At 35.1% G+C, this 24,867-nt stretch overlaps 2 protein-coding genes across 3 annotated transcripts; one reads left to right on the plus strand and one right to left on the minus strand.

Moving 5' to 3' along the window:
• Positions 1 to 509: 509 nt before the first annotated feature.
• On the minus strand, positions 510 to 1,608 carry LOC120215784. The gene is made up of 2 exons (XM_039213355.1): positions 1,000 to 1,608; positions 510 to 963 (listed from the first exon to the last, which is right to left on the minus strand). The coding sequence occupies exons 1-2, from the start codon at positions 1,483 to 1,485 to the stop codon at positions 583 to 585; spliced, it is 867 nt and encodes a 288-aa protein (XP_039069286.1). The 5' UTR covers positions 1,486 to 1,608; the 3' UTR covers positions 510 to 582.
• A 9,245-nt stretch (positions 1,609 to 10,853) lies between these two features.
• LOC120215767 (serine/threonine-protein kinase-like protein At3g51990) lies at positions 10,854 to 12,494 on the plus strand. 2 transcript variants are annotated; one of them, XM_039213349.1, is made up of 2 exons: positions 10,854 to 12,297; positions 12,328 to 12,494. In XM_039213349.1, the coding sequence occupies exons 1-2, from the start codon at positions 10,960 to 10,962 to the stop codon at positions 12,334 to 12,336; spliced, it is 1,347 nt and encodes a 448-aa protein (XP_039069280.1). In that variant the 5' UTR covers positions 10,854 to 10,959; the 3' UTR covers positions 12,337 to 12,494. The 2 variants fall into 2 exon arrangements, with proteins under 2 accessions (XP_039069280.1, XP_039069274.1); XM_039213343.1 differs by having other exon boundaries at positions 10,854 to 12,494.
• The last annotated feature ends 12,373 nt before the right edge of the window (positions 12,495 to 24,867 follow it).

The raw sequence follows: 24,867 nt of genomic DNA on the forward strand, positions 1-24,867 counted from the left end.
AAAGTTATATGTAATTTACGTTAAAAAATGAATCTAAACAAATTAATAAATTTATAGATATAATATTGATTTAACCTTAAATAAATAAAGAGAAATAAAATGAGAGGAGATGAAAATAATAAAGGGCGGCGAAGGATAAAAAGGACGCGGAAGTACTAAATTTTATTTAACGTACTAAACTATAATTCCGTACCATCGTAGATGCAGAGGGCAACCCCATAAATTTGTAGGGTATGGTTAGGCGGGGTAGTTTGGGAGCCAACCCTAAATCACGAATAATACCGTTTTTTATCAATAAATATTGGATATAATTTAAGATATATTGTATTTCTAAGAAGATGTAAAAATATATAAAAAATCATAAACGCTAAGTATAAATAAAATACATATAAATTATTTCATTTTGTAATATAAAATCAATTAAATTCAATGGATTTTAAATAAAATTTTATTAAAATATTATGACATTAGTGGAAATAATCTTGTGTTTATGGTAATACTAACACTACGAAACATGTGTACAGCATACATTTCCCCTTTTTTTCCCCTCGCATTTTACGTGTTTTGATGGGTAGCTAAATGTCAACGGTTATACTTGACTCTGCCGAAATCAGCAATCTTCTTAGACCTATTCGCACAAAACCCCGCCGCAGTACCCAAGTGGGGCTTCATCGGCGGCCTACCTTCGTTTGTATACGTCATGTCAGGCGCCGATCCGCTCTTTTGCTTCCACTGCCGGTTCAGACTCGCCCTCACCAGCGGGCTCAAGCAAAACGCCATTCCTCGCTTGTTCGTCGCCCCTGTTCTCCCTCCTCTACCCGTCGTCGGTGTCCTCTTCCACAGTGGTGAGACCTCCGGAGAAATTTCCGGTGGTAATCGGTCACACTCGTCCCCGGGATTCAATTCTGTTGCAGGCGACATTCCTCGATCTGCGCATGGTCTCGGATAACGATGGTCGAATTGGGGGAAATGTTCTACACGAGATGTCCTGGAAGTTTGCTGATTTTTTCTACCAGTTGTAAAAATCGCCGAGAACCAAGACGAGGAAGATGACGACGACGAGGCTGGCTCATAGCACGATTCCCGATGGTTGTGAACCCTAGGATCCGAATTGAATTTCTCGGATCTCGTGCCGAACAGGCTCGAAAAGAGAGAGAACTTGCGTTTCTTCTTGAAAGCCACGGAGGCGGCATCAAAATCGGCGGTGGTCGTCGTGGTGAGGCCCACCTGAGGAGTACTGTAGAATATCTGGTGATGGATCCACGTTTCACCGTCATCGTCAGATTTCCGCCGATTAACGTAAGGAGAAACAGACCGAGGGAAACTCAAAGGCGGTGGCTCATGCTTCCGACGATCCTGGTTCACGGCAGCGGCGCGCTCTAAACGAGTTTCGGTGGCGATGACGACAAGTAGACGCTCCCGGAGACAGGTGGCGCAGACGCCTACGCCGCTACTTAAGTCGCTAAGATGCTTCTTACACCTCATGTACTCGTTGTTTCAGGGGGGGGGGGAACTTAGTTGGGTGGTGGAGGTGTAAGGTAAATATATCGGTTTATAGCCATTTGGTCTTCATTTTAGAATTAGTAATATAGAGAGAAGGTAATGCTTGAAATGAGTCCACGCTGTGCATTCATGAACTTATTATCCTAAGTTGATAGGATCCTCTTTTAAATGTGGCATAACGGTTTTCTTTATTACCAAATATACACAAAACACAAGTTTTTTTTTTTTTTTTATGTCTATGCGCACCTGCCAGCAAACCACTTATTTCTTTACTGAATATTTTAATATTTATTAAAATAAAATAAAATATTTGACAACTATTATTGATTTATTGCCTTCTTTTCTTTCTTGGTTCAAACCACATTTGCTTTATTAGATATAACAACATTAAAATGTTTTATTTATTTATTTATTTATTATTGGAGTATAACGTTAAAAACCACTTTTAAAATATAACAACATAATCTTCTATAATTTTAAATGGTTTAACCTTTAATAATTTATATTTTATTACAATAATCTCTTTCAAATAAAAATTAATAGTTCATTAATAAATAATATTTATTATTGATATGATATTTTTACAGTTATATAATAAGTAGATAGATATTTTTAAAATTGAGATATTTGTAATCTTTTTGAATTGATGTTTGTTTTGTTGACCAAGATTATGCAGATAAGATGATGGAGATTGCTTAAGCAACAGTGTTATAGAATAGAATAGTAGGAATCTATGGGCATCAATTTAGCTTTGAAAAAAGAGAACAAGAAAATAATTGAATAAAATGATTGCATACTCGTTCAAGCCACGTCATAGATGAAGTTGAAAGCTGGGTAATTGGGATCGGAGAGATTTTTTGACACACTTCAAAAATGGGTCTTAGTTTTTTAAAAGAAATTAATAATAATAAATTAAAATTTATTTTTCCAAGTCACAAAAAATAGGGAATGTCTCAGGAAAGGCGGGTTAATATACGGCTAATATACAGCATTACCGGATACATAAAATGTATTAATAAATTCGGTTTAGCGGTACCTATTATGTGACAACTAATATGTTTTAGGTAGAAAATATGAAAAACTATTAAAAAATTTGGTAACCGGTAAACTTTGGTTATCGGTAGTATCTATCCTTTTTATAAAAGTGTCCATACTTTTAACATATCAAGTAATTTTACCGGTTTTGTCATAATGAATCTGGTTTTGTCATATTTTACCTGTTATATTGTAAATTATCTATCCTTTTTATAAAAGTGTCCATACTTATTTCACTGTGAAAATATATTTATTATTATCTTTAGTTAATATTGTTAAATTTAAAATCTAAATAAGATTTATAAAATATCAAAACAATCAAATAATTTTTTGTGTAAATGAAATTATTAAATTAATATTGTAGGTGGAAAACATGAAACACTATTAAAAAAATTGAAACATAAATTACATAACTTTCAAAAAAGTATATATCATTTTATAAAAGTGTCCATACTTATTTCACTGTTGAAAACATATTTATTATTATATTTGGTTAATATTGTTAAATTTAAATTCTAAATAATATTTATAAAATATCAAACAATCAAATAAAATTTTGTGTAAATTAAATTATTAAATTAATATTGTAGGTGGAAAACATAAAACACTATTAAATAAATTGAAACATAAATTACATAACTTTAAAAGCAGTTTTAAATCCTAAAAAGTGTCGATACTTTTAAGAAATATATCGATCCAAACGATATACCAGGTAAAATTATGATAAAACCGGTAACAAATGATAAACCGGTAAAATTAAAAGTGTCGATACGTATATAAGGATCGACACTTTGTGAATTTAAAAGAGAAGCAGTTATAGCGCCTAATGTGTCGATACTTTAAAAAAATATCGATCCACACGATATAACAGGTAAAAATATGATAAAACCGGTATCAAAATGATAAAAACGGTAAAATGATACCGGATATTGAAAGTGTCGATACTTTCGTAAGTACGTGTAATAAATTATCGACACTTTCAAAGAAATAGGTAATTATCCTTTCGAAAGTATCGACACCTGACATAAAAGTATCGACACTTTTGTATTTGTATCGATTAAATATAAATAACATATCCGATGAAAATATAAGCTAAATATCCTCTGAAAATAGATAGAACGGACGAGTTTTTGAAATCGAAGAGTAATTGTTGCTGCATTTCAGAAGGCGTTTCTAAAGCGAAGTTTGTTTGTTTGTTGCTGCAGTCGAATCGAAAAGTATGTTGTCGAAACCCTAATTTTTTATTATTACAGTAATCGCGATAGGGTTTTTTATGTGTTGTTTGGGGTTTTGGAGTAAGGAAGCATTTGGGACCGATTGCAGGTAGAAATAGATATTCAGGAAAACGATAAATGTCGATACTTTTATTAAATATTATAGGTAGAAAATGATATTATAGGTTGTATAAATGTGCCGACACATTTTGGTGTGGCCATTCAATTCTTTTGAAGAAAACCGTTTACCACAAGAGTAGTTATCTATATTTGTATATTGAAAAGTGTATGTAACAAATAATTTGATTTGCGTAAACTGATATATGAAGGAAAAATGGAGTCAATGGGTTGGAAAATTGTTGGTGGAGCAGATGACTTTGAAATTGAGGCCGAGACTCGAAAGCAACCAAAGGGTGATATATGTACTTCTAGTAAGTATCAATGTCTTTTTGTTATTATTGTTGAAATGGTAATTGGATTAAAGTATCGATAAACTTTAAATTGATTACAAATTTTAAATGTTAACAGTATGGCCGAATGCAAAAGGATGAAGGGAGATGGCACACAGAGCGTTCGGTATGTAAAATGAAATTGACATTGAGTAGTATTAGTATTTAGTGTTAATGTATTGATTAAGAAACGTTTATGTTTATATTAGGTGAAAAAAGATGTGAGGTCCAAATGGAATTCAATGAGTGATGCTGAAAAGGAACCTTACATCACACAGTCAGGAATGATAGTAAAGAATACAAAGAACGGAGGAAAGCACATGAAATAAGGTATTCATTAAACTTGTAAATACGTTGATACAAAATATATAAGAACTATAACATTATATTGTTAAAAAATGTAGGAAGTTTCGACAAGATGCAGCATTAAAAGGGTGAATTTATTAATTAAACACCTTAAGGAGAAGGGTCAGTTGAATGTGCTGGGAGAAATAGGTTTTGGATCGTTGATCGGAGTAAGGGATCGACCTATTCGGAGGGAATTGTGTCGATCCTTGATGGCACAATTTGACGTCATCAATGTATGGCTAAGTATGGTGATTATTCATTCCCTCTGGGGGTATCGACTGCTGCAGCCGTATTGGGGGTACAAAACAAGGCAAAAGTGTTATAGAAGTCTGTAGGAGTAAGAACTGGAAAGCACTTGCCTCCAAATATGGTTTGAATCAAGGTGACATATACTGAAGTTGAAGAGGATATCAAAAGTGGATCTTACTTGGGGGATGAGCTGAAGGCCCGAGTTCTATTGTACCTTGTCGGTATATTCTTTGTCCAACGGGTGATACGTCAACGAACAAGGAATATATGAGCTCATTTGCGATGAAGGCTTGAAGGGTGAATTCAATTGGGCTGAATATATCCATTCGATTGATTGAATCATTATCACCTTTAAAAAGGGCAGCCAGAGATACCTCAAAGGGTGCATAGCAATCTTAGAGGTAAATGAGTTGAATCACTTTTTTGTGTTTTTATATAAAAATTCTAATTTTATTATAAATGCAGGTTGCACTGTTCGATTTTTGGTCGGGCTGTGAGGCAGTGCCGCTTATGAAAGAACCGGAGTGGCACGCATCCGTGCATGGGGGAAGGAAGAGGTGGTTAGAGTGATGGTGAAGTTGAAGTTGGATAGAGGGAAGAAGCAAGAAATGGTAATAAATGTAATTAAATAATATTAAGAATATAATCAATGTCTTAATATTGTAATTTAATTTTTTGAAGGTTATTGGCAAGGATGTAGAGGAGGCAGTGGAGGCAGAGGAGAAGAAAGGAGGGATGGTTGTATTGAGGGAAGAAGTATTGGGGATGAAGGTGAGTGGGACGACGGTGAAGCAAAACAGAGTAACTTCGACATTTTGATGTCTGAATTGGCTGATATCAAAAAAATCCAATTTGAAATCATGCAAAGACAATCAAGAGTCGAAGAGAAACTTGATCAAGTCGTAGAGAAACTCGAGAGGCATAAGGGGTAGTGGAAGGAAAAATAGATGGAGTGGTGAAGAAGTAGAGGTGTGAGGGGTGAAGTGGTGAAGAAGTTTCGGTGTTAAGGGGTGATATTAAGATGGTGACGGGAGAGAAATTTGAGGGAGTGGTGAAGGAGGTTGTTGATTTGAGGAGTGAACTTACGGGGGTGAAGGGGGTGGGTGATAAATACTCGGATGAAGGAGCTCAATTGAAGGGTGAAATAAAGATATGAAGAGCTATGTAGAAAAAAAGTACGATGAACTGAAAAAATATGAAGAAGAAAAGAGGGAGGAGGAAGAAGAAGAGATGGAAGAAATGAGGAGGAAGGAGAGGCCCAATGTAGCATAACCTACTTGACGTTGAACGTAGAGCAGCGAACCTTGCCATTTGCATCACTTCTGGAGACACATTCAAATCAACATAGCTGGGTGCAGAAGCCTTCGCATCATTAGTCCACCTACTTTGAATCAAAGTCCCGGGCAAATATGTGTAGTCCAATTGCTTCAAAATGTGAAGTTGATGGCGACACGGAAGTCCAACGGTCTCGAATTTTTTGCAGGAGCAAATTGAGTTTTCGTACGAGAATCAAAACTAATTTCAAATTTCCTATTTTTTTCTGCGTACTTTGACAAAATATAATGTTGACATTCATCTGATAAGGACTTAATCTCTGCCTCAATCCGGTACAATGTCTCCCGTGTAAGTTCATCTTGGAACACACGAAAAGATTCGCGGGTAAAAATCGCAGCGGCATGGCTTTCAAGGTCGACCAGTTTTGTGATCTGGAAGGGCTTCGTATGGGAACTTAAGTAATCCGCTTTCAACTCGTTCATACGCATTCTACTAATTCCATCTTCAATTGCACGAACAACATCTAAATATGTCTTCTTGTGTTCAGTGCAATAGCTAGTGAAGCATTCATAGACTCGCACCTTTGTGTTGAGCGAATATTGGCAAAGAAATGACCGTTAGATATGCTTGTGCCCATAAGTGTCGTGTATTTCCCTTCTCAATCACCCATGGATGCTTTTGGACGTTGAATTCTGAAACAATCGAACGCCATTGAATATCAAATTCCTTGGTTGTCCACCAGGAAGCCATGCATTTTGAGAATGCTGCTGTAAACTTTGGGTCACCAATGTTAGCTTGTGCATTGCGAGAAAGATGCCAAGAACATAATCTGTGCTTAGCATAAGGGATAACAGATTTGATAGCCCTCTGCATTGCCCTATCCCCATCGGTTACAACAGAAATAGGTGATTTATTCATCATGGCTTCTAAAAAATTCTGTAGCACCCACTCGAAAGATTGACGTTTCGTCAGCGATTATGGCAGTGGCAAACACAATTGTGTTATGGTGATGATTGACACCAACAATAGGCATAATTGGTCGACCATACAAATTATCTTTGTACGTTGTGTCGAACGCAATTACATCACCGAAGCATGTGTAATCCGATCTCGATGTAGAATCCGACCAATAAGATTATACAATGCCCCCGATTCGTCTACCGAGTATGTCATAAAAAACCCGGGATCATCATGTTTCTTATAATCAAAGTAGGCAATAAGCGCATTCACATCCCCATCGACGATTTCCTTTGCTTTACCTCTTTGAAGTGCATTGTAGAGGTCTTTATGTGTAAATCCAACATTATGATAGCCCCCTGTCTGCTGCGTTAAATAGTTCATTACTTGTGACGTGCCAACACGACCTCTTTCAATGTTGTTGCCTCATCGATATCAGCCTTACTTACAGCTCGATTAGAACGCATAAATGGTGTCATAGCAGATGTGCACAATGCATGATTATGTTTCTGATCAGACTTACTTATAACCCACTGATCGTTTGTATTTGTTGCTGTAACTACGACTCTAGCCTTACATCCTGTTCTTGTGACTGGCGTATGAGCACGTTGACGATCAACAGTATTGACTTTTGATACTCGAAACCCTTCTTTGGAACAACAAAATTCTTGTGTCTTCACATTCCTTCCACGTCAAGCCGTGTTGTTCCTTACGTGCACTAAACCCATGTTTCCGTGCGAATCCCTTGTAAAAGTGCCAAGCTTGATCACGTGAACAGAAGAGCTGACCAACCAATCTGTCAGATTCATCAACATTATGTACTTCATGGCATTCCTCGGTTGGCTTAACATTGTCTACATCAGTATTATCCATGGCAAAAATTTTGTTGTGCAAGTTCAGTGCTCCAGGAGTTGATGGATATGTAAACGAAGGTTCATTTTGAACATGTTTCTGTAGTTAAAGGGTGGGTACAACATTAAATTCGCAGTACATATTTAGGTATGTACAATAACTACAAGTATATTATCATTTTAAATTCGCAGTACACTGTTAAAAAATTGAAACATAAATTACATAAGTTTAAAAAAAGTATCGATCCTTTTATAAAAAGTATGGACACTTTCAATATAATAGGTAAACATATGATGTAATAGGTAGCCCTTATATAATGTAATAGGTATCGTTTATATAATGTAATAGGTAATGGTTATATTGTAAAGTGTCTATCCTTTTATAAAAGTGTCCATACTTTTTTCACTGTGGAAAACATTAATTTAAGGTTATCTTTGAGTGAGTTTTAAGATATTAATTTAGTAATTATAGGCGTCTAATGATTTATTTTTTACGTTACGGTATATATTATTATTAAATTAAAAATTCTAAATAATATTTTATAAAATATCAAAACAATCAAATAATTTTTTGTGCAAATGAAATTATTAAATCAATATTGTAGGTGGAAAACATGAAACACTGTTAAAAAAATTGAAACATAAATTACATAAGTTTTAAAAAAAGTATCGATCCTTTTTATAAAAAGTATGGACACTTTCAATATAATAGGTAAACATATGATGTAATAGGTAGCCCTTATATAATGTAATAGGTATCGTTTATATAATGTAATAGGTAATGGTATATTGTAAAGTGTCTATCCTTTTTATAAAAGTGTCCATACTTTTTCACTGTGGAAAACATTAATTTAAGGTTATCTTTTGAGTGAGTTTTAAGATATTAATTTAGTAATTATAGGCGTCTAATGATTTATTTTTTACGTTACGGTATATATTATTATTAAATTAAAAATTCTAAATAATATTTTATAAAATATCAAAACAATCAAATAATTTTTTGTGCAAATGAAATTATTAAATCAATATTGTAGGTGGAAAACATGAAACACTGTTAAAAAAATTGAAACATAAATTACATAAGTTTTAAAAAAAGTATCGATCCTTTTTATAAAAAGTATGGACACTTTCAATATAATAGGTAAACATATGATGTAATAGGTAGCCCTTATATAATGTAATAGGTATCGTTTATATAATGTAATAGGTAATGGTTATATTGTAAAGTGTCTATCCTTTTTATAAAAGTGTCCATACTTTTTCACTGTGGAAAACATTAATTTAAGGTTATCTTTTGAGTGAGTTTTAAGATATTAATTTAGTAATTATAGGCGTCTAATGATTTATTTTTTACGTTACGGTATATATTATTAAATTAAAAATTCTAAATAATATTTTATAAAATATCAAAACAATCAAATAATTTTTTGTGCAAATGAAATTATTAAATCAATATTGTAGGTGGAAAACATGAAACACTGTTAAAGTATCGATCCTTTTTATAAAAAGTATGGACACTTTCAATATATATAATGTAATAGGTAAATTTGCAATGCTATCGGTATAAATATACTGGTTTACTTATAAATAGGTAAATATAAGCGCTACCTATTACATTATAAGCGCTACCTAGTATGTTATTGTACTTTATAATATTTCCGGTTAAATAATATAACATAACCGGTCTAAATTTTAACCGGTCACTTGTTTAACCGGTCACGCCGTATATTAGCCGTTTTTTAGGCGCCGCACCGCAGAACGACCCCAAAAAATAAGAGTCACTCTCTCCATATATTTTACTTTTTAAAATTTAACTCTATCCCGCTTTAATCTACCTTTTTATTTTACAAAATATTTAATAATAAAAAATTAAAAACTCCGTTCAAGTTTTTAGTCAAGGATATTCAATCCTCTTTTTTCCAAAAATTTATTTTCTCTATGAACCTTAACCCACAATAAGAAAAATCGATATCAAATTTTTAATATTTCTCAAGAAGAAAGATCGAATCAAATCGCATTCTAGCATCAAGGAGAAGTTAATTAATTTACTTATTGTTTTCTTTTAGTTTTTAATGTTTCAATATTTTAAGATTATTATTTGATATTGATAATGAATTTGTGTTTTTAATGTTTGGAAATATTGAAGATATTATGTTGATTTAAAATTTCGAGATAATTGTTGTTATTGTCCGAGATATGTTAATAAGTTCATTGTTTTTGTTCATTGTCTAAAATAATTTCATTTATTTTTAATAGCATCGACAAGGAAAAAATAATTCAATGATTTTAAAAACACGAGAAAACATCTTGGACAATTGTAAGAAAAAGGTACGAGTTATTGAATTTTATTTGATGTTTCTTTTCTTTTAGTTATTTTTAATAGTGTTATGGTCCTTTAGTTATATTTTACATCAATTTATCGAGTTTTAGTATTATACGTTGATTTATATGACTTTATCCAGATGCCGTTTAAAATTATGACATCACAATTTAAAAATTCATTAAAGAGACAATATGCAAGTGGTCCAGGGCCCCTAAACCATTTAAAGTTGGGCTAAAGTCTGACCCAATAACAAGTTTAATGGAATTATTCTTGTCACAAGGTTCGGTTCTACCCTCTGTTACGTGCCATCAAATTGCAAAATAAACAAACAGTAACATGTTTATTTATTAATTATTAAATGATTTAACAAAATAAAATATTATTTTTCTATATAAATGTGAGTAAAATAAATTAAATGTTTTAATTTTTTTTGCGTGTATGTATATGTGTTTCGAAGCTACCTTATAATTCTTTCGTACATTATATAATTTTTTTTATTAATCTATTTTATTCTTTCAAAATTTTATAAATTTATTTTGTAACAAAAAAGTTTATGTTACATATATTTCCAAAAGCCCTTTCCTTTCAGCTCCAACACAGTAAAAAAAGAAAGGGAAAAAAAAAAGCAAAGTCTTGAATCCTTGATGCATTGGCAGCCAAGGATTGAAGTATGAGAAAATTCTGGACTCATTGGAAAAGAAATCCCATTTCGGAAACAAGACCCTGAAAGGAAGAAACTTTTGTTTTAAATCTTGATGGGTTACTTTTCCTGCAAAGCAGAATCAGCAGTGTCCATAATCTCCACCGCCACCACCCATAATTCATCTTCCAAAGCTGTTTACGACAAGAAGGAAAAGCCCCTCAAGATCCAACAGTTCGATTACTCCGACCTCGAAGCAGCCACCAATGGGTTCTCCGACCAAAGGCTTCTGGGCAAAGGCAGCCACGGCTCCGTCTACAAGGCTGTTCTCAAGGGACGCCACGTCGCCATCAAGAAACCATCTTCCAGGTACCAAGAAACCAACCCCGAAACCGATAACGAGATCGAAATCCTGTCCAATATTCGAAGCCCCGGGCTGGTGAATCTTCTTGGCTTTAGCAATGGCGCTAATGATCGTTTATTGGTTGTTGAGTTCATGAGTAATGGCGCCTTATATGATGTTCTTCACTCCAACTCTTCTTCCAGGCCTTTGAATTGGGGTCGAAGAATTCGATTAGCTTTACAAGTTGCAAAAGCCTTAGAGTCACTTCACTCACAAAACCCCTCAATTATCCATAGAGATGTTAAGTCTGCCAATGTGTTAATCGATAGGAATTTCAATGCAAGATTGGGTGATTTTGGATTGGCACTTAGGTGTGGTGTTGATGATTATAGGCTTAGATCCACCCCTCCAGCTGGAACCATGGGATATCTTGATCCATGTTATGTGACCCCAGATAATCTGAGTACAAAAACTGATGTTTTTAGCTTTGGGATCCTGCTGTTAGAGATTATTAGTGGTAGAAAAGCTATTGATGTTGCGCATTCGCCACCTTCCATTGTGGATTGGGCAATTCCTCTTATAAAGAAAGGGAAGATTGTTCCGGTTTATGATCCAAGGATCGCGCCTCCGGCGGATCCTATTGTTAGAAAGCAGTTGGCTGTCATTGCAGCTAAATGTGTGAGGTCTTGTAGGGAGCGCCGGCCGGCAATGAAAGAGGTGGTTGGTTGGTTAGCTGGGTTGAGCAAATTGGTTCCTTTACACCTATGGAATGGTTTTAACAATCCATGTATGATGGTGGAAACAATGGGGCGACCTATTGAGTGTAGAAATTCTGAGGATGTTGAGGACGGAAAACTTGGCAGGCAAACCGAGAGGGACTCGCAGAGAGTCTATTCTGATTTGGGATTTAGTAGCAACTTGATGGAACTAATAGGCATGAGCATGAATGGTGTTGAGGGGGATTGTGACTCTAACATAGTCGAGAGGCCTAGGTCAGGGAGCAGAGTTTCGGGCCAAAGATTTCGTAGCAAACGATATGGTGAAGAGAATGGTGGTTTTGGTTTGAGGAGGAATCAATCAGCTGGAGAAACTTCTCAACTATTTTCAGGGAAAGGTGACGCAGTTTCTCGTTTCTAGGCTTGTAGGTGACATTCGGTTAGTGTCATAAACATTGAAATGGTTGGCAATGGATCAAGTTGAGGCTTCCAAGTTTCACTTGCTTCATGTGTATTTTTCACATGCTCTTTGAATTGTTAACGTGGTGTTTCATTTTTACATATGTAGATCAGGACATGGCTAATGTCCATTTCATATACATATGATGAAAATGCCATTGAAGTGATTTGAACCTGCTTTCACAATAAACTGAATAATGCATTTCATTTCAATGGAATTCATCTTCAAGCCTTCCATTATATTCACATGAAGGCTCCAAAGCATACATTAGAGAGATTACTTTTTCTCTTCTGGAAATCCATAGATATTATTGTGGGTGCAGAGGGGTATTAGGTCAGGCTTTGCTGTCCCAGAAAAGGACTGAACAAAAGCAATAATCAAGTTCAATCGATTCTGTTAGATATGGTAAGGGGACAACACAAGACCCTTTCTTTATTATTCCTCAAGATTTCATTTTTTGTTTATAAAAAAAGACAAGAATGCAAAAGGTTAACAGAATTCAAAATGTGTTTTTTTTTGCAACAAGTATCAAGGTTTTACAGTTCAGCCTCTTGCAGTTTCATGTGCTTTTTTCTCGTTTCCATATGCTTATTAGTATTGGATCCGTCAAGTATTATATGTATTTATGTATGTATGTGTGAATGTGCCCACTGCCATTGCCAACCCCTACTAGTCAACGATGGAACTTTCTTTGGTTTTATTGGGGCAAATGCTATAGCAAGATACTAAAAAACAAGGAGAAGAAGAAACTGGCCATGGAAAATGATGAAAATTTGAGATTTTAAAAGAGGAAACCAAACCAGGATGGGTTGTGTTTGATTACTGGATCCAAGTAGTTTTTGTCTTCTTTAATCGATAAAGTTAAGACCCTTAATAATGCTTAAAGGTTTCTTTGTTTGTTGGAAATGTGTTGAAGAAGGAAGAGAACGAGAGTACTGTCTAGCATCTATTTATTATTTGTGCTTGACTAGTTTGCTCCTTTTACTTCAATTTCTGCTTGCTTACGTAGTTAATTTTGATTATTAATATCTTGAGCTTCAAGTTGAAGGGTCTGAGCATTGCAGTTCTTAACGCCCACTTGGAAGTTGGAATCTAACCAACCAACCAACAAATAATTTCTTATTGGATTTTACTTTGATTTAAGAGATAAAATGGCTGACTAATTATAATTTAAGTAGACACTTAAAATTTCAAAACGTAAATAACTATCTAAGATACTAAATAATAATAATAATAAAGAAAAGTTTGTTATTCTATAACTTCATGTTTTTAATAATAACAATTATATAAAAAACACATACATGGGTTGTACGACTAACAGCCGTCACAACCCAAACAATGGTACCATGTCAGATCCAATTCTCCCGAACCACAAATGACCACTTAATGTTTCTTTTCACTATTAAAACAAGAATGCGTAATGAAAAAACAATCAACTTAATGTCCTATCAACCTGCTTTCAGAAGGTATCGAGTGAGAGTACTAATATCAGTGAAGTAACCATGCAGTTAAAAATATTCTCTGCACCAGCAGCAATCAAAGAGATGCCCCCATTCCTGTGACCACCATCAGTGCCCCCTGCCCCTAGTATGTTGAGAGAAAAAAACATTAAAACCAGACTGGGGGTGGTCCCATAATTCCATATTTCTGCCCTACTCGTACATCCATCTTATCTTACATTCTGCCTTGTCTTAATCACCCGCTTCAGAGTTGCAAGCCAAAAGTTGCACTGGTCCCACTCGCTAGTGGTAAGAACAACCTGTTCCAGGAACTAGATGTTGAAAATATTTCTCTTTTTTTCTTTTTAAAAAAATACTTTCAGTAGCCAACGACAGCATATACGACATTCTTTCCCCTCCATACCTGGATTTGCAGAGCTGTACCGAAATTATTGTCCAAAGCCTGGCAGAGCTGAATTAGCTTATCAGAAGCATTTTTCTCGAAATAAAAAATAACCTCAGCGATCGAAAATGGCTTATAATATATAATTTTAATTAACTTGTTTTGGATTTGTCAAAATGACCAACAAATTCGCAACGCGAACTATAATTTCGCAATCCACTTTCCAATTTCGCAATGCGAATTTGTAAATCGCAACGCGAATTTGTAAATCGCAACATATAAGTCAAATTCGCAACACAGAAGTCAAATTCGCAACACAAAAGTCAAATTCGCAACGCGTGCTGAAAGTTTGCATAAACAATTGGTAAGTTTGAGCAAGTGTTGTTAACATATATACTTTTTGTTGGTTTGAAAAAGTTTGGTTAAGTACCTAGAATTCAATAATTTGATGTTTGTTGGTTTTAGATGTGTAGAAAGTGTTGGTTTTAGATGTGTAGAAAGTGTTGTTTGAGCAAATGTTTGGTTTTTGCAGGTTATTCCTGATGTGAGCTACGTGAAATTGATGTATTTGTGCATAAACAACAGTCTGAGGTTCACTTTTTTTGCTTGTTTAATTGAATTTTACATTGAAAGTTGATTTGTTTAATTGATGAGGAAATAAGAATTATTTTTTGCTTGTTTAATTGATTTGTAAAAGTTGATTTGTTGTTTTTGATGTGTAAATAAGAATTATTTTTTTGCTTGTTTAATTGATTTGTAAAAGTTGATTTGTTGTTTTAAATTCAATCTGCATTATGTTGAAGGCAAAAAAGACATGTTGAAGGTAAATTCGCAACGCGAAAGGTAAATTCGCAACGCGAAATAAGCGTTGCGATAGTCAAATTCGCGTTGCGATTTTCGGTTTGCGATTTCGCGTTGAGAATTTGACTATCGCAACACTTATTTCGCGATGCAAATTTGACTTTCGCGTTGCGAATTTGACTTTCGCGTTGATCACAACATACAACATCAAGTTATATACAACATCAAACACATTCCAAGCTATAAATACAAGCTAAGGACACTTGAAGAAGCAAGAGAACAACTATCCAAGCAATCAAACACAAGAGAAAATGCCAACATGATAACAACTGAACAGATCATAGCAATGTTTAAACTCAAGTTACTAATGAATGTCTAACTTAGAGAAGAACATACCTTTATTAAGTTGATAGTTGATAATTTAGGAGAGAAATCATTGAAAAATTATATAGAAATAAAATTATGTAAATAAAAATGCCTTCCGAATATTATCCATTTCATCTAGCTCATGAAGATAGGATAATCGTTAACCGAAACAGTCTGAGAGAAACATACCTGATGTAGAAGCAGCTGCATATTTTAAATCTCGAAGGCGATCTATTTGGTTCTCAAACATTTAAAGCATCGGAAGCATTTCAGACTTATTATTTTTTTGTTACTATTACAAGTTGTAGCCCTCAATTATTGGGATTTTTAGTTGTCATTTGTTGCATTTCTCGTATACCACCCAGATCATACGCCAGAAACGCTTCTGACGCTTTAACTGTTTGAGAACCAAGTGCATCACCATTGAGATTTTAAATCTGCAGCTGCTTCTACATCAAGTATGTTTAGCTAAGACAGTTTTAGTTTAGGGTTAAACTACCTCAGTGAACTGACTGAAATGGATAATATCCGAAAGGCATTCTTCGGATATCCAATCTTCCTGTTTGTTAACTAAAAATTACGATGGTCGGGATTTCCCTCGCATTTAAAGTTGAAAAAAAAAACAATGGAAATTAGGAATAATCAATGATAACATGCATATTGGCTAAGTTAATCCATTGAGTAAGTTGTTGTTTGGATGGAACAAAGGCTTGGGCTAATATTTATAGTGGAACCGAAATTTATATTGAAATTCAAACTCAAATTGAAATTTAAATTCAAACTCCAATTACATCTGAAATGAATTTGAAGTGTAGTGTTAAATTGAAGATGAAAATTGCATAATTGATTCATACTATTCAAGTAACATGCTTTATGAACCATCAAGCTAAAAGACAATATTGATTGAGTTCAAAGCTGAGTTGTGAGTTGATGAGGTTGTCACACTTGTCACATGGTTGGAATAAAGTACTCACATGGAAGAGATAGATTGTTTTGTTATGCCATCTCATCTGAATGAAAATATATATACAATATAATCAAACCAAAATATACATACACAATAAATTTATACATAACAATGTTCAAATAATGTACTCATAAAAACGAAATTAATCCGATGAAAAAGGGTTATTTCTAACGAAGTCCGGAACATTATTTTCCAAATAATGTACCCATAACAATGTTCAAATAATGTACCCACAACAATTTTTAATTGATTTGTTGTTTAATTTTCAATCTGCATTATGTTGAAGGTAAAAAAGACCTGTTGAGGGTAAACTTTCGCAACACAAAAGTCAAATTTGCAACGCGAAAGTCAAATTCGCGTTGCGATTTCACATTGCGAATTTGACTTTCGCAACGCTTATTTCGCGTCGCGAATTTTACTTTCACATTGCGAATTTGACTTTCGCGTTGATCGCAACATACAACATCAAGTTATATACAACATCAAACATATTCCAAGCTAAGGACACTTGAAGAAGAAAGAGAACAACTATCCAAGCAATCAAATACAAGAGAAAATCCCAACATGATAACAACTGAACAGATCATAGCAATGTTCAAACTCAAGTTACTAATGAATGTCTAACTGAAAATGTATGCATTCACACATAAAATACACATAATATAACGTTTGCATTTAAAAATCACCTAAGTTAATAAGTCCCAAAAGGTGAAGCCGGTTGTGATTGGGATTTTGATTTTGATTTCCTTTTGCTTGACACCATATGAGCTTTGGATTTTGATGAGGATCTTTTTTTTGGTATATGAAAAGCTGATTGTGATGGCACTGGTGATCCACAGGTCAACCTTGTATGACCACTTTCCTTGCACCGACTACATGTCGATATCCTCTTCTCTTCACCCTTAGACGGTATACGATCGTGATTTTTTGGTCGGCCAGGTAGCATGCTGTCCATGACTGGTGGCAAAATTGTTTGTAAGTCATCTGGTATGTCCCACTCAGAAGGATGTGGACATGGGTAGACAATCTCGGTATAAGTTTGTCGATATACTTCTATAGTGTAGCAATTCATAGCGTATGCGCTTGAATCATCTTGGTTTAGATGAAGAGCAACTTTTATAACATGGCCACATGGATAACCAGATTTTTGCCATTTCTTACAACTACACTTCTTTGCATTTAGATCGACAAGCCCATTTAAGTTATTATCCAATACTTCAAACAAAGTGTTTGAACATGGTTCAACTCTCCATGATGTTGACTTCACAACACGTTTCGTTATCTTTTTTTTTCAGTTCATGGTGTAACATGACGTTCCAATGTTCCTGTAAATTTAAATAAATAATCATTAATAAAATATATGATAAGTTAAAAATTTAAAGAAATAATACCTGCATGGTTTCTTTTCTTGTAGTACCACTGTTGAATAGAGGCTCGAAAAAACTCCATTAACATAGTAATAGGTAATTTCTGGGAATGACGACTTAGAGCGTTGATTGATTCTGCACTATTAGACGTCATGAAACCATATCTTGCTCCAAGTTGATGCACTCTTGATCATCTTTCAAACCCGACATCTTCTAGTGTTTGAGCACATTGAGGCAAAACACGTCTTAAACAATTTATATGCTTATTAAAATCCACTTCCCGATAAGCTTTTACAACATTCCAGTATGTCCATTTGTGATTTTTTATACCAGTAGACCTTGATTTTAGATTTTTGTACAAATGAACACCACAAAGTCCATGAAAAGCATCTAGGAAACACCTTCTAACAGCGTTGTCAATTGAGTTTGCCCTATCGGATATGATTGTCAGATTCCTAATAGGACCTATGCAATCCCTAAGATGCCGCATAAACCATGTCCATGAATCAGAGGTTTCAGATTTGCCAACCCCGTAAATTATTGGCAGTATCCAATTGTTAGCATCCATGGCTACTGCTAATAAGTTTACTCCAAGGTATCGACCTTTCAAATGTGCTCCGTCAACTATAATAACTAGGCGCATGCAAGTAATAAACGAATGAATCTACAAAATCATATACATAAGAAATATAATCATTTAAATGTGAAATGCATGCAACTAACAAAAATTAGTCAACAAAATTATAATTATTTACTAACTGCAGCACCAATGGCAATAAACAGCAACTCAAAGCGTCCATCTCTATCTGTTTTTATATGAGTTACCGACCCAGGATTTTTCAGCTTTAAATTATGACAATAAGCCGGCAGTTGGGCAAACGATGCTTCTGGCGACCCCCTCAACAATTCCAAGGTATAAAATTTTGCTCTCCAAGCTTGAGAATATGAGATACTAATCTTGAACCGAGCATTCATGTCAGTCATAATTTCATGTCCCCGATATACCCTTCCATTCAAAAATATTAACCCAGCCAGAAAACCACCTAACACCTTTTTGTTTACATGTCTATGGTGAGGAAAAACTTGGGTTCTTGAACATGTATGTTTATCAATAAAATTCCTAACTTGAAACATTTCACAATCTTTTATCCTCTTTGCAATCATACGCGACGTACAGTTTTTGTCAATCATATACCTTGTTTCGAAACGATCTTTTCTTGATTTGTTAACTTTTAGTTGATAGCCATCTTCCACACATTTTGTATACACAACTATCTTCAAGTCTTCCTTTGTATCAAAACAATCATCTTTCTTGATACGAATAACTTTTGTGTAACAATCAATTGCTATCTTTACCAACTCTTCTTCCGATATCTGAAGTAATTCTGGCATATTCCAGTTATACTCCCGTGGCATTTTCTTATTTTTCTTTTCTTCGGGGACTTCTTCTTCTTCTTCTTCTTCTTCAGGGTTATATGAATTACAAAATGGATGTTCAACATGTTCATTCACAGTCGTAACTTCCTCCTCATTATCATCAACAACATCTTCCTCGGCAGTGGTTGTTTCTTCATCAAAATTCGGGTATTGACCAATATCAAAATCATTACTTGCATGGTTTGTTTCTTCTTCCATCACATCATCAAAATCTGAGTATTGACCAAGATCAAAGTTCGGGTATTGTAACATCCTCCATGTCGGGTTAGTGATTAATTTGTAAAGTTTCAACATTTGGTGATTTAAGTAAAATGATGGAAGAGTTCAATGACCTATTTGAGTTATTTGGTGTAGGATTGAATTATAAAGAAGGAAAATTAAGAGGGCAAAAGAGTATTTTAGTAAGTAAAATAATTAAATATTCCTTAAGGTGATTTTATAAACCACGTGAAAAGCATTTGAGAGAAAACAAGGTTCCAGATATTTCTCTCTTCTTCTTCTTCTTCTCCAACCGTGAAGCTTGCAAGAAAATGTGAGTTGTCTTCTTTTGGATTAATTCTTATGAGTTAAGCATGAGTTTGGTTAATGAAGATTTATGAAATATGATGGAGAGAAACAAGGACCTAGAAACTCAAAGAATTGTAAGTTAAAGGAGATTAAAGGTTGGGAGCCATTGAATGAAATCTTAGATTAAAGGTCATAATAAGAATTAGAAGCTGGATTTGACTTGTTATCAAGCTAATTAAGAAGTATGAGGTGATAGAATTAAAATTAGAACAAGTTAAAATTTGAGTAAGATTCTTAAATTCTATATGGAGGATTACTTTTTTTAGTTTTAGAGGTATTGAATGGATAATAATTAGTTTAAGTAAGTGTATGAAAGTTAAGAGTATTAAAGGGAGTGAAATATGAATGTTTTAGCTGAAATGAGATGATTTTCGAGCTCAAAATAGGATTTCTGGGCTGGGGGAATCGGTACCCATTCAAGGGGAATCGATACCCCCTCAACGAATATGAATTTCCAGAATGTTAGAGGGGAATCGATACCCCCAAGGGGTGACCGATTCCCCCATAATGAAAAAAAAGAAAGAAGAAAGACTAAATTATTAATCCCTTAAATTGGTAGGCTATTAGAGGTTAATTTCAAGACTTAGGCATCTGATAATCATCTTGAAAATTTTTCTTATGTAGATATTGAGCCTAATCGAGTTCCAGAACCATCAACAAGTAGGATCAATCGAGGGAAAGACAAAGAAATTTAGGTGAGTGCATATGCATAGCATGAATATGTATTTTATTCAGTTCTAGACTTGTGATAAGTCTAGATTCAATATTTTGATACATGATCGTAGTTCATATGATGATATATGACATGAATCAATACCATATGCATTATGGGACATGAATATGAAAGAAAAGTTATATGAGTTATATGATAAAGGTATGGAAATAATATGTATATGTGATATGAATTAGATAAATTGTGAAAGCCCATGTTATGTAAATGAGAACTATAAGTATAGTTGGCATGCCAATGGTAAAGGGTCTATGTGGTCTTTCGGGACATATATGTATTCTTTGGAATATGTGTGAAGTCTGGTGAGACACATACTTGATCTTTGGCATATGTATATGATTCTTAAGGAATGATATGTGGTCCTTATGGACATTATTATATGGCACTACAGTGCAATTCTACGCGGCACTCTGGTGCAATTCTACGTGGCACTTAGGTGCAATTATATGAGCTGTGGTGACAGCATAGTGCACAACCTCACAATACTCACATACCTTAGGTTCTCTGTATGGTACCATGGGCTAATGAACTTACTAAGGCGAACTTATGAATGTGAATTTGATAAGTATATGTGTAAGAAACATGGTTTTGGTTACTGCATTGGTTACATATATCTTATTATTGCAACCCATCTTATTTTGGCAATTAGTTTATGTTTATTGATATTATTACTATATTATTGCTTCACTAAGTCGATGACTTAGCGTGTGAGTGTTTCACACGTAGGATCCGATAAAGTAGACGATCGAGGTTAAGCAGCTGAACAACATTACTCCTGCAACTGTCAGATCAGAAGCAACTTAATCAGTAGGTCATTTTGTTATGAAAATGGATGTTGGCATGTAATTAAAGAGTTAAGTTGTGTATGCTCTGAATATTTTGGTAAACTTATATTACCATATGTATATTATTGTATTTTTCGTAATATAAGTTTAAGTATTTTACTATTATTTGTAATGAGTTGTGTTTTAAAAGTCAATGTAATATCTCTAACTCGTATCCGGGTTGGGATACGGGTTGGGGTGTTACATTTAATGGTATCAGAGCTATGGTTTAGCCGATTCTAGGCATAAACCAGAGTCTATAGAGTCTTTAAATGGAATACAAGCCAACAAATAGTGAGAACTTCTGATCTGGTATAGTATGAGTATGTTGTTTTACTAATAGAACAATGTGTTTATTCTTATTAGATGTCCGGACATAATAGCTCCCGAAGTGAAGCGGGAGAAGATAGGCATGCTGAAAGCAGTAATTCACCTGCCCTGGCCAGGCAAGGTGAAGAACAGGCATCTCAAGGAGTGCCTGTGCAAGATCAAGATACGTTCTTCAGAACGTTAGACACTATTCTGACGCGTCTTCAACCTTCTGTTCCACTAACTCAAAGAATAAATGTAGCAAAAGAGTTGAGAGGTTTAGGAGCTCCTGAATTTAAGGGAGAAGCTGAGGAAGGTCCAGTGTCAGCGGATCTTTGGTTAAATGATTTGAAAATCATGCTAGATGATCTCCACTGTTCTGAAGTGGAGAAGTTAGATGGAGCTGTATCTTTATTAAGGGGTCAGGCGAGGATATGGTGGACGAATGTCACCATAAGGATGCCCAGTGACCAGTTGACTTGGTCTTTGTTCTTAGATGAATTCAAAAACAAGTACATAGGAGAACAGTTCATTCGACAGATGAAGCAGGAGATTTTGAATTTGAAACAGATGAACCGCTCTGTATATGAGTATGAATTTGAGTTCAACAAGCTGAGTAGGTTTGCATCTGAGCTTGTGCCTACCGAAAAAGAGGCTTGCGAATGGTTTGTGGAGGGCTTACGCCCTAGATTGAAAGAGATGCTGATAGTGTTGAATTTGTCCTCGTTTCAAGAGGTGATCAATCGCGCCAAGGCTCTTGAAAGAGCTTAGAATGAGAGATTCAAGGATTTTAGAGTTCAGACATCAAAGAGAACGAGTGCTTCTTCTAGCTCAGTACCATCAAAAAGGGGAAGAGACTTGGGATTTCGATCACAAGCTAGATCAGAATCAGTTGCATCGTCTGCTAGGGGAGCAAGTCAGGCAAGACCTAGACAGACGCAGTCAGTGGGATCTGGTGCTGGGAGATCTACTCTGAGTCAAGTGAGACAGTGTCAGCACTGTGGGAAAAACCATTCTAGGGCTTTTCGGATGGCTGCTGGGACTTGTTTTCGATGCAGAGATGCCAGACATTTTATCCGGGATTGTCCATTGATTGTTGGTGAGCCTGCACCATCTGAAAGAGTTGGTTCTTTCTCACAAAGAGGATGAGGAAGAGGCAGAGGAAGGAACCCGTCTGAATTCTCTGTTCAACCTGAAGTTCGATCAATCGCACGGGTATACAATCTAAAGACAAGTGAAGACCGTGATGACCCTGATATTATAGCATGAACTTTTCAGTTGTATGATAAATTAGTATTGGTACTGATTGATCCGGGTTCTAATTATTCTTATATTACAAGTAAGTTAGTAAAGGAATTGAGGATTCCCTTAGAAGCTACGAGTAATGAGATTATAGTAACAACTCCGTTAGGCCTTAGTGCCCGGGTGAATAAAGTCTGTAAGGGGTGTCCCATAAAGGTTCAGGGAATTGAATTCCCTGCTAATCTGATGGAATTACCCTTTGACGAGTTTGAAGTGATTCTGGGAATGGATTGGTTGTTCCGTTACTATGGAGATGTTAATTGCAGATTGAAAAAGGTAACCCTGAAAAGTCCAGGAAGAACAGAGATAAGTGTGAGCAGTGAAAAGTTTAATCCCTTAGCAAATATAATGTCAGTAATGTCAGCTAAGAAGCTATTGCTACAGGGATGTCAAGGATTTCTTACAAATGTGAAAGATTTAAGAGCTATAGAGAAAGAGCTAAAGGAGATTCCAATAGTTCAAGAATTCCCTGAAGTTTTCCCGGCTGAGTTGCCAGGATTACCTCCAGATAGAGAGGTAGAATTTCAAATTGAAGTAATGCCAGGAACCGCTCCAATTGCAATGGCACCTTATCGGATGGCTCCGAAAGAATTGCAAGAGTTAAAGAATCAATTTCAAGAGTTGTTAGAAAAAGGATTTATTCGACCAAGTGTGTAACCTTAGGGAGCTCCGGTGTTATTTGTTAAGAAGAATGATGGATCAATGCGTCTCTGTATTGATTATCGACAGCTTAATAAGGTGACCATCAAGAACAAGTATCCCCTTCCGCGCATTGATGACTTGTTTGATCAACTAAAAGGAGCTTCGGTATTTTCAAAGATCGATCTACGTTCGGGTTATCATCAATTGAAGATCCAAGAGAAAGATATTCCGAAGACGGCTTTCCGAACAAGATATGGTCATTATGAATTCATCGTAATGCCATTCGGAGTAACGAATGCACCAGCTGCTTTCATGGATCTCATGAACAGGATTTTTCAGCCCTATTTGGACCAGTTTGTTGTTGTCTTTATTGATGACATACTGGTTTACTCGAAGTCCATTGAAGAGCACAGCGCACATCTGAGGCTAGTTTTGCAAATTCTCAGGGATAAAAATCTCTATGCAAAATTGTCCAAATGTGAATTTTGGCTAAACGAAGTAATTTTCTTGGGGCATGTGATCTCGGCAGTTGGGATTAGAGTAGACCCTCAGAAGGTTAAAGCTATAATGGATTGGGAAGTTCCTAAGAATGTGTCTGAAGTTCGGAGCTTTCTTGGACTTGTCGGTTACTATCGAAGATTCGTTAAGAATTTTTCGATGATTGTGCTGCCTCTAACAAAGCTAATGAGAAAGAACATACCATTTGTTTGGACTTCTGAATGTCAAGATAGTTTCGAAGCTTTAAAGAGAATTCTGACGGAAACTCCGATATTGGTTCAACCGGAATCTGGCAAAAATTTTGTAGTATACAGTGACGCATCCCATAACGGGTTGGGGTGTGTATTAATGCAAGAAGGAAATGTGGTAGCGTATGCATCGAGACAGTTGAAACCACATGAAAAGAATTACCCCACTCATGATTTAGAAATGACTTCTGTAGTATTCGCTCTCAGGATTTGGCGTCATTATCTTTATGGGGAGCGTTGTTACTTATATACGGATCATAAGAGCCTGAAGTACCTGATGACTCAAAAAGAGTTGAATTTGAGGCAACGTAGATGGGTAGAGTTCTTAAAGGATTATGATGTGATAATTGACTATCATCCCGGAAAGGCTAATGTGGTAGCAGATGCTTTGAGTAGAAAGACGTTTGCAGCTTTGCGAGCTATGGATGCAAGATTATCTTTATCGGGAGACGGTGGTCTTTGTGCAGAATTAACCCTTAAACCAGCATGGTTGGAATGAATAGGAGAATTGCAAAGTAAAGATGAAATTTGTTTGAAAAGAATTGAACAAGTAAAGAACAAAGAGATTAAAGACTTTGAGATTAAGTCAGATGGAAATCTATAT

Source organism: Hibiscus syriacus, unplaced genomic scaffold (genome assembly GCF_006381635.1).
Source record: "Hibiscus syriacus cultivar Baekdansim isolate YM2019G1 unplaced genomic scaffold, ASM638163v2 tig00000764_pilon, whole genome shotgun sequence".
Taxonomy (NCBI): Eukaryota; Viridiplantae; Streptophyta; class Magnoliopsida; order Malvales; family Malvaceae; genus Hibiscus; species Hibiscus syriacus.